Source organism: Sciurus carolinensis, chromosome 18 (assembly GCF_902686445.1).
Source record: "Sciurus carolinensis chromosome 18, mSciCar1.2, whole genome shotgun sequence".
Classification (NCBI taxonomy): domain Eukaryota; kingdom Metazoa; phylum Chordata; class Mammalia; order Rodentia; family Sciuridae; genus Sciurus; species Sciurus carolinensis.
In genome coordinates this window covers 33,202,256-33,212,801 of record NC_062230.1, presented here as the reverse complement: position 1 = coordinate 33,212,801, position 10,546 = coordinate 33,202,256, and the positions used below count along the sequence as shown (strand labels likewise).

Genomic DNA, 10,546 nt, shown 5'->3' with positions numbered 1-10,546 from the left:
CTGGGCACCCTCCCGCAGCCTCCCCAAATGGAACTGACGCGGGTTCAACGGAATCAATCAGACTAGCGACTGACAGGCTGACCCCTCCCTACCGGTGACCAGTGTCTGGCTCTGTCCGTCACACCCACACCCCCTCTTTTGGGTGTTGGCCAGTCTGCCTGTGAGTGCTCATGACCCCGTGCAAAGTGAAGTTGCTGCTGTTGGCAAGGGATGGAATTTCCTGCAGGGGCGCAGGGGATGTTGGGGAAGAATCCCAAACACCCCCAGAGATATCAAAAACTGGGCACCTGACGTGAATCAAGGAACAGCAGAACGTGGAAACCGAGCGGATGGACTTCAGACGAAGCATTTCAATAGGAAAGGGCTGAGGCTGGCCCTGGGGCCAAGGGCCTCTTTCAAAGTTTTTGCACAACCTGTCTCTGTGGGATCGTGGCGTTTGAAATGTGCAGAAAAGAACGTCACGTCTTGCTCCCAACCAGATTTTCATCAGGAAATTAGGCCAAAAAGAAAAAAAGACCCATCAGTCCTTCATAACCGGTTCAGCCTAAGAAGGAGTGCACACCGTACGGCCTTCTGTGAGCCAGAGGTGGAATCACGCTCCCACGTCTCAGAGACCTTGACCTTCCTTCTTAAGGTAGAGGCGCCATCAGATCCTTTTATTCCTCCTCAGGATTTGCTATGACACGTTCCTCCATTCTCGATGGATTCACCTTGACTTGACTTTCTCCGAAGCTAAGGATCTTCAAAGAGCAAGAAGCTCCTGCCAAGGTGTTAAAGGGCCAGGGGCACAGTGACTACTTCCGCCTGCGGGAGGTCAGGGAAGACTTCCGCTAAGTGACATTTGGGCTGGGCGTTGAAGGTTGTGTAGGAGTTCACCCGGGGAAGGGAAGCGGGGAAGTAAGCAGTTACAAGAGTGCTGGGCCAAAGGCCCGGCGGGGGGGAGCCCGGCTCCCCTTCAGAGAGGGCGGTGGGCTGCAGGTGTGGCCGCAGTCGAGTGAGCTAGAGACCCTTTCCTTGATAGGACAGGGCCGCTCTGAAGAATTGAGATTCCATTCTAGGTGCTGGGGAGCCACAGGAGGCTTTTGAGCCAAGGAGGAACAAGATCCCCCTAGCTGCGGCATGCAGCATGAATCCGAAAGGGTGAGGCGGGAGGACAGACTTCAGAGAGTGGCGGCAAAGCTCCAGGCGGGGAGAGACGCCAGGGCTCAGGTTTCACCGCCCACCGCCCGGCGACCCTCACTCCTCCTTCATCAGCCTCAGTTTCTGCATCTGTAAAATGGGCACGGTGGCAGTACCTGCCCGATGGACCATGGGAGCAGGGGTGTCGAACACTGTGCTGTTGGACAGAGCCCCCCGAGGACCTGGATCCAAGGAGAGACGACCAGGAGGATTTAAGTTAGGATAATTTAGGCCGGGGGATGGGCATGAGGAATGGGAGGCTCCAGAAAGACAAGGAGCCCATGATCAAATGACTCATCAAATGATCAGGCTGCCCGGTGAGGAAGGAGGCCGGAACCCCAGGTCTTCAGCCTGGTGCGGGGCTAGGGCAGGCCCCACTCCTTGACTCGGGAAAGAAGAGGGAGGAGTGGGTTTGAGTGCAGAGCCGGTGGGGTGGGTTCTGAGCAGGAGCAGAGGCGAGGTCCACATCCTCCTAAGCGGGCTTTATCTCTGCGCCCCAGGGGCTCGTACTTAACGCAGGAGGCTTGTCACCACAGATGCGGAGCTCACCGGGCAGCCGTCTCGACCACTAGAGACGAGGCCAGCCCTGGACTGTGCTCAAGGGGGAAAAGGAGGAAGAAGAAATCTAGCAACCTTCTCACGCCTGGATGGCGAGCAACACACTTCTCTCTGGCAGGTGGAGGGGTTTGTACCTGAAGGACTCTGTCCCTAGGCAGCTAAAAGGCCAGGTCCAATCCTTAACAGCATCTTGCTGCTAAAACCCAAAGGTGAGCATGCACAGAGCCCAAGGACATGAAGCCGGGGTTGCCTGGTGACAAGCACCGGCTAAAGCCAGTTTTTTCCTGACGGCTTCTACCAAACTCTAGAGAACTTGAGCTTCCCCTTAGACGCCGTGCAGGGTCTGAGGGTAGGATGCAGGCCAGGGCACACCTCAGGTGAGTACTAGGAAGTGAACCAGGAATTTTCAGTACTAGGAATTGAACCCAGGGGCGCTCAACCACTGAGTCACATCCCCAGCCCTTTAAATTTTTTATTTTGAGACAGGGTCTCACTAAATTGCTGAGACTGGCTTTGAACTTGCAATCCTCCTGCCTCAGCCTCCCCAGTGGCTGTGATTACAAACAAGCACTATCAAGCCCTGCTCTGGCGAGAGTTTAATACAGATGCGCATCACTGAACGACAGGAGATGTTCTGAGAAATGCTTGGTTGGGTTATTTGATCACCATGCAAGCATCATGGAATGTAATTACACAAACCTAGATGGTGTTGGTTGGTCACGTGGTCTCCCGATGCACTCAGAATACGCAGTAAAAGCCTCCTGGATGAAGCTGCTGCTGGCACAACACGGCACACTGTTTTTTATGGTAAATTTCTTTTTTTTTTAAATAAATAGGAAGAGCACGCTTGAAAATCACAGTAAAAGTACATAGTAAAATCGCGAATGCGTAGACTGTTTATTACCACGACCACGTACAAAGCACTGTTCGTGACTGCGTGTTCTGTGCTCCTCTATGACCGGCAGCAGAGCAGGTTCGTCACCAGCACCGCCACAGACTCCTGAGCCCTGTGGTGCGATGATGTCGTGACGGCTATGATGTCACCAGGCGAGCGGAAATGGTCGCGGCTTCATAGCACAGTGTGGTCCCCGGTCGCCAGAAACATCACCGTGCGGCCCAGGGTGGCGGCAGACTCCTGCTCAGAGCTGGGCCCCCGGGGAGCACACCCCTGCGTCAGGATGAGCGAGAAACAAACACCGTCACACACAGCTGTGACACCTGTCGGTCTTGGTCTCAGAGAGAGGAAGGGAAAAAATGCTACCTGAAGCCGGTGTGGTGGCTGGCGCCTGTGCCCCCGGCTACCCAGAAGGCTGAGGCAAGTTTGAGTCCCGCCTGGGCAACTGGACGAGACCCTGTCTCAAAATGAGAAGGGCTGGTGGTGTAGGTCAGGGGTAGAGCACCCGGGAAATCAAGGAGAAAAGGGGAAGGCGGTAAGGGACAAAGACTCGAGTGTGCATTCGAGAAACATTTGCCTCCCTGGATATTGAAGTAACACGACTTCGTAAGAAAGAACAAAACACCTTTGACCTTGGCCTCCTAAGTTGGCCTGTTCAACCGCCAACCCATCAACACACCTGGGCAGAGACCGTTCACCGCCCAGCACTGGGTACCCAGCACTCTGCCTGATGCTTCCTGCTTTTCCTTGAACCAAAGTCGATGTCCCTCTTCAAGGACAGCTGTGCTGTGGCTCTGGTCTTGTATTTTCCCCTCTCAAAGGACGAGCTGATCATCTTATTCGATTGTGATGTTAAGAAATCTTCGGGAGATTTTGGATTTAGCTGTAAGAGGACCGTTAAGTTCCGTGAGAGCAGGAATCTTCATCTTATTTTTGTGTCCATGCCCGTTTCTCCAGTCCTCATAATGATTTCCCATTTGGGTCAGGCACTCAATGAATTAACGTCCTTGCTGGGGGCCAACTCTGTGCCAAGCCATGCACACGTTTTCTGCCAACACAGGCTTGACTTGATTCTCAGGTGAGGAGGACCCTGGGGTACATTCGAGGGCCTGCTCACACTCCTTCACAGTGGACAGGGTTCAAATCCACAGGCACTCACAGGACCAGCCCCAGATGTGTGTCCCTGCGGTGCGGCCATGCTGGAGTTGACATAACAATCTCACAGTTGCTATAGGATCCGGTTTTATTGGTGGACACTCATTCCACCGGGTTGAAGAGCCTCTGTCCGAAGTCCAGGCTCAAGGCCAGGAAGGAGAGCAACTCCCTCAGCCGTGGTGGTGGAACCTGTGCCTTTGTGTCATTTGAGACCCTCCAGGAAGTGGGCACCACAATAGTTGGGGCCTAGGAGGTTCTCAGGGGATAATGCCTCTGAAAGAAATAGGAGACGGAAAACGGGATTCTGAGAGAGCAGGCGGAGCTGAACTTGGGAGAAGAGGAGGAAGAGGAGGGCTGTACGGGGAGGGGTCTGCAGCACAGCACTGAGGACTCCGCTGGGTCCCTGAGAACCCGGATGCAGGGGAGTCCCGGCTGCCCAGACATGGCCAGCCTGGTGTCACGGCCATGTCTGCTGGCCAGGACTGCCCGGGAAGCGCCTGGCAGCAGCTTACATGCTGAGAGAGGGCTGCAGACATCAACGATGACTGGAGGCTGGAGGGTGGAGGCTGGAGGCTGGAGGCTGGAGGCAGCCTGCCTGAACCCTGGAGGTTCTCTCCAAGGGGGTCCAGTGGTATATCTCCACAGCTGCCACACCTGAACAGTTTGCAAAGGACTTGCCTCACCTCAGCTCTGTGACCAAGGGGAGGCTAGGCTTGTAATCCCATGTGACTTGATGGGAGACACTCTTCTGCCTGATCCTGGCAGTTACTGGCTGTGTGACCTTCAGCAGGACACTTGATGTCTCTGAGCCTCAGGTAGAGAGGCCTGGTGGACGCTTTCTGTGTATCCAGGCTGGGAGAAACAAGTGTAATTTCCACACCGGGTCAAAACCCATGTCAACAGGTGGTACCAACACCCCCACGTGAAGAGCGTTGAGAGGAGTCACATCGGCAGGTCACGGAGGTGTGGAGACAGGGAGGCGGCGGAGATGGCGAGGGTGATGGGCTTGTGATGGAGGTAGGGGGAGCCACCCGAGGCGTGGTGGGATGGGAGTGATGGACGGGTGGGGACGGTGGCGGTGATGAGGCGACCGGGTGGTGGGGTGTTGTGGTGGGACAGCCGGGGCCCCACAGGACCTTCTCCCGGCCACTCTGTCCCTCAGGAGCCGCAGCAGGTGGCTCCCTCTTTCTGTAGAGCCCCTGCCTGTCCCCCATCCTCCTCCACGGTCACAAGCCAGGAGTGAACGCCACGTGCCTTAGGGGAAACCCAAGAAGAAAGGGCAGCGGCCACATCCCTGAGCAACGGCCCAGGTGAGTCAGGCCGAGGCACAGCCGCCGTGGGCCGTGGGTGGCCTCGCAGCAGTCACAGGGCCGGCCACACCTGCGGACGCAGGCAGCGGGTCCCCCTGCCCCTGGGGGGAAGCAGACACCTGGCAGATGCCGCCTGCCCAGCCCTCTTCTCCTTTTCCAAACCCACAGCCTGCCAGGTTCCTGGTCCCTGCCAGGTTCCTGCCCAGGTTCCACGACGCTACGCCCCGGGCGGCCTCTGGACGGCCAGCTGAGGGACGCGCACCTGGGATTGTTTGGGGGATGTTGGGCACGTGGCCCCGCTAGCCTACCCAGGAACTGGCCTCTGACTTGGGTTTCATGACATCATCACGTCTTCACCAGTGACCTCCAAGCCCAAGGAGTGGGAGCTGGAGAAGAGGCCACCTCCCCTCGCTCAGCAGGTAGGTGAGCTCGGGCCGCCGAGCCCTCCCCTGTGACAGCCGCGAGCCTCCGCTCTGCGGGCCCCTGGGCTCCCCTCTCCCAGCCGCTCAGACCATAGGCTTCTCGTCCTGCAGCCCGGGGTGCTGCCAGTCAAGACCCAGGTCTCCATCTGTGACGGAACCAGGACAGGCCTGCATCCGCGGCTCCGAAGCCTGGCTCCGTGCCGCCCTGAGGGCAGCCAGAAAACGGGACCAGGGCTTCCCCGCAGGGCATCAGCATGGTCACCGTCGCTACATTTGATTTCACCTTATGAAAAGGACATTTTTTAAGATCTAAGACGAATATTGATAATTTTATATGCCTCCACCTAATAGATATTTTAGACATATACGAAGTTAGAAAGAACAATAATATGAATAACATGTAATCCCAGCTGAGCTCCTGTAATAAAATACCAACATTCTAGCTAAGTCCCCTGTGACCATCAGGGCATGTCCCCCTGTGGACGACGCATTGCTTTAATGCAGCTGCTTTCTCCAGTTTCACCTGGACTTCCTTCTTCAGCAGTTTGGCTCTTAGGTGTCTCGGTGTGATTTTCTTGCCTTTCCCCTACTTAGATTTGCTGAACTTCTCAAATCTGTATTCCTCCTGCGGGGCAGGGTGGCACACATCTGTAATCCCAGCAACTCGGGAGACTGAGGCAGGAGGATTGGAAGTTGGAGGCCAGCCTCAGCAACTTTGAGAGATCCTGTCTGAAAATAAAAAAATAAAAAGGGCTGAGGCAAAGCCCAGTGGTAGAGTACTCTGTGTTCAATCCCTGTAATTGAAAGAAGAAAGAGAGAGAGAGAGAGAGAGAGAGAAGAAAAAAGCTTCTACCTTCATTCCAACAAAATTGGAAGGTTTTTGGTAATTGTTAAAAAAAAACAGGACTGAGGCTGTAGCTCAGTGGCAGAGCACTTGCCTAGCATGTGTGAAGTACTGGGTTCAATCCTTAGCACCGCATAAAAATAAACAAATAAAGGCATTCTGTTTATCTACAACTACAAAAGATTTTTGTTTTAAATGTCCCGCCCATCCTCTCTCTCGCCTCCTCTGGGATCCCATATACATACAAGCTGAACCTTTAGATATTGTCCTGCAGAACCCTGACATTCATTTGAAAGTCTGTTTCTCCCTGCCATTCAAGTTGAATGGCGTTGCTCAATCTTACCTTACCCTTCCTGTCTTCTCTACTTGGCTGTTTCTTACCATCCCGTGACTTTTAAATTTTTGTATACTCTATTCTTCACTTTGATAATTTCCATTCAATTATCTTAAAATCATTTTTTACTCTTAGGCTAAAATTTTCTGTTTTCATTTTGGTAAGCATGTTTTATGTCATATGTTTTATGTCTTTTTCATCCATGTTCGTAATTGTTGCTTCAAGCATCCCTGTCTAGTTGGGCTTGGTGGTGCACACCTATAATTCCAGCAACTCAGGAGGCCGAGGCAGGAGGATCACAAACTAGAGACTGGTCTAGGCAATTTAGTGAGACCCTGTTTCAAAATAAAAAAGGAAGAGCTGGGGATGTCACTTAGTGGTAAACCACCCCTGGGTTCAATCCCCCAGGTGCCAAGGGGGGAAATGCCAAGGGGGAAAAATACTGTCCACTAATTTCAAGGTCTGAGTCATCTTAGATTCAGTTTCCATTGCTTCTCTTTTTCTGTTGGTCACTCTCCCTATCTCTCCATATGTCAAGTGATTTTGGATGGCATGCTGGGCATTAGGAATATGTTGCAAACTCTAGAATCCAGTGTCATCTGAACAGGGTCACTGTATTTGTTTCTTTGGCAGTGACATCACTTGGTGACGACTCCTACCCTCACCCCGCTCCTACCCCACCTGCCCCCCAGAGTGGACTGCAGTTCACAAATCTCAGTTCAAACTTAACTGAGCAGCTTGGAGTCTGCCCTCCGAAAGCATGCTTGGTTGAGAAGTCAGCTAGATATTTGGGCAGTTGACATACAAAATTTGGGGCATCCCTTTCTCCTCTCTGGGGTCTGCTGGGTTGCTCTCCAGAGCCTCTAGGCAATTGTTCTCTCTCTTTCTCTCTCTCTCTCTTTTTTTTTTTTTTGGTACTGGGGATTGAACCTAGGGGCACTCAACCCCTGAGCCACATCCCCAGCCCTTTCTTGTATTTTATTTAGAGATAGGGTCTCACTGAGTTGCTTAGGACCTCACTAAGTTGCCGAGTCTGGCTTTGAACTTGTGATCCTCCTGCTTCAGCCTCCTGAGCCACTGGGATAACAGTCATGAGCCACCTCGCCTGGTCGGACAATTGTTTTTAAATATTTTTTTCCTGGAGTTTATATTGCAATCTGTAGTAGAGTTGGTCCAATAGGAGCTACCCGGGGTACCAGAGTGGGGTCCTTCTTGGCCTCACTGCCGTGCACCTGAGTGTGGCCTCCACTGGGAGATGGTAAGGCTGAGGCCAGGAGGAAGCGAGGACAGCGTTCAGAGTCCTCAGAGTAAAGAGGTTGGGATCTTTAGAATCGGAAAACACACTGGCTACTACGTGAATCCGCCGTCTAGTGTGTTAGCACAATAGAGATGACATTGGTACACGATCAGTGTTCCTTGCATGCTTGCTGGCTCCGGTATAAGCCCCTTGAGTGTGTTGTCTGATTTTAATGCTCAAGGCGACTCGAGGAGATTGGGCTGCTTTTCTGGGTAGATGTTGCAGAGAGGGACACTGAGGTTCAGGGAGGCTGAACTCGCAGCTGTTTGCTCGATTCCTGGCTGCCAACGGTGGCTCTTACTGAGTGAGCTGTTTCCACGCTGGAGACAGAGGACCCTAGGTGTTCTCTGTATGCCAGCTCCGTTGAGCCTCCCAACGACCCTGTGAAGTGGGTATTGCTGTTATCACTCCACCTTTGCAGGTGCACAAATGGAGGCTTAAAAAGTCTAGGAGATTTTCCCAAGGTCGCAAAATTAGCACGGGGTAGACCTGGCGCTTGAATCCAAGCCACCCAGTGCAACCCCAGCGGCTCACCCCCTAAGCCACAAAGCCTCCTCTGTGATAAATGCCTATAAGCGTCTTGGTCCTCTACAGAGGCAAGTTCCCTTCCTCTGGGACGTGTTGGAGTGGCTCGGATGGAGTCCCCCAGGCCGTGGCTCCTGGGGCGCATGCTCACAGTGGTAGCCAGCAGCCATCTGTGGGCTCTGAATCAGCCGGAGCGCCCATTCCCGCCCATTCGCCAGGCCCGCAGCCTGCAACGCAAATGAGGAAACCTTCATAAGAAGGAATAAACTGCAGTGAACTGCAGCGGTTCCCTGGTCCTGGTTTTCACTTCACGTTTTGGATGCTGCAGGCGGGGCGTGTGGGGCTCCCAGGCTCTGGCCCAGGCAGCTGTGCAGCCCGGGCGCTGCCATGGACCACTTCCAGGCCATCCTGGCTCAGGTGCGGACCCTGCTCTCCAGCCACCAGCCGAGGCGCGTGCGGGCCCTCCTGGATGTGCTGCGCGAGGAGGAGCTGCTCTCCAGGGAGTACCACGGCGCCCTGCTCCTCGAGCCCGACGGCGAGGCTCTGGCCCGGAAGATCTCCCTGACGCTGCTGGGGAAAGGAGACCTGCACCTGGCCCTCCTGGGGGGCGCTGAGAGGGACCATGGCGGTAAGTTGCATCCCTGGGACTCCAGGGCCCGCACCTGCTGTGAGCAGCTTAAGGGTTTCCCTCCCCTCTGAAGAGGAAGCCAGTGGGCAGGAATCAGGGCATCCGCTGAGCCAGCAGGAGCGACCAGTCCTGGGAAACTCAGCCTCTTGCCGGGTGCTGGAGCCGCACGGCCCACTTCCCACTCTGTGCCCATCCTGGGGGCACATGGCAAACGCCTGTGGGCCTCTCTCTGAGCCCCACCAACATGCCAGCACCCAGGATGCACAGCAGGGCCGATCAGCTCCTGCCCCTGGTGGGGAAGAAGAGGCAGGCGCAACCAGGTGGGCGCAAGGGGAGGAGCAGGGTGCCAAGGGAAGAAGAGTCGGGCGAGGAGTGGACAGGTGTGTGCTATAGGTGTGCGTGCACAGGTGTGTGTGTGCACGGGTGTGTGTGCATGGGTGTGTGCGCAGAGGTGTGCGTGCACGTGTGTGTGTGCGTGGGTGTGTGCGCAGAGGTGTGCGTGCACAGGTGTGTGTGTGTATGGGTGTGTGCGCAGAGGTGTGCGTGCACAGGTGTGTGCGTGCACGGGTGTGTGTGCAGAGGTGTGCGTGCACGGGTGTGAGTGCATGGGTGTGTGCACACGTGTATGCGTTTGCCTATGTGTGCCCGCGTGTACATGTTTGTGTGACAGAGAGAGAGACAGACAGAGATAAAGGAAAGGAGAGACAGATAGACACCAGGAAAGGGAGAGGGAGAGAAGGGACAGACAGCAGGAGGAAGAGAAAGAGGGAGAGAGTGCAGGAGGAAAAGAGAGAAAGAACAGGAACCAGTCAACAGAGGGGAGGGAGGGAGGGAGCGCCTTATGTTTTAGTGCATCCATGACACCTGTGTGTTTTGTGGGCTCTTTGGTTGGTGGTGGGGTGGGATCCAGGGCCCTTCGCGTGCTGAGCGCATGCTCCCCCGCTGGGCTCACCCGGCCCCCTTGAGTGTGTGGGATCGGGAGAGGCTGACACCCCAATGTGCCCGCTCCCCTCCTGGCTCCTCCAGGGCCCCAGGTTTCCCTCTGGGGTCCCAGGAGGTGCTCGCTGGGTGGCATGTGCTTCTTCAAGCATGCTCTTTCTTCTCCTGCAAAGAAAGCTGTGCTTTTCTGGCCTGAGACCCTGGAGTCCTGAATGCTGACCCTTCTTGGTCCCATTAGGGTCTCTGAGTAATTTGGAGACCCACAGGAATCGGGGCATCCGCTGAGTCGCCAGCAGCGATCAGCACCGAGCTCTCCGTGTGCAGGGGCGCAGTCTGAGCACGGACCGCAGCCCTGCCTGGCTCCCTCCACCCGAGCCCATGATGGCCTGCATCCTCATCCCACACGAAACTGGAAGAATGCAGATGGCCGGGCCGGGCGGGAAGGTCGAGGCTGGGCTTG

General features: G+C 55.1%; 1 protein-coding gene across 6 annotated transcripts in view; it reads left to right on the top strand.

Annotated features, from left to right (window-relative positions):
• The first annotated feature begins 5,487 nt into the window (after window positions 1-5,487).
• The window catches only part of Ciita (class II major histocompatibility complex transactivator), a 48,077-nt gene continuing 43,018 nt past the window's right edge, over window positions 5,488-10,546 (top strand). For 3 of the 6 annotated variants that reach the window (XM_047533988.1, XM_047533987.1, XM_047533986.1), the window contains exon 1: window positions 8,848-9,147. In XM_047533988.1, the coding sequence (XP_047389944.1) occupies window positions 8,907-9,147 (241 nt within the window). In that variant the 5' untranslated portion in view covers window positions 8,848-8,906. Of the gene's footprint in view, window positions 5,517-8,847; window positions 9,148-10,546 lie in introns of those variants that run through there. The other 3 variants (XM_047533989.1, XM_047533990.1, XR_007106151.1) reach the window with 2 other exon arrangements.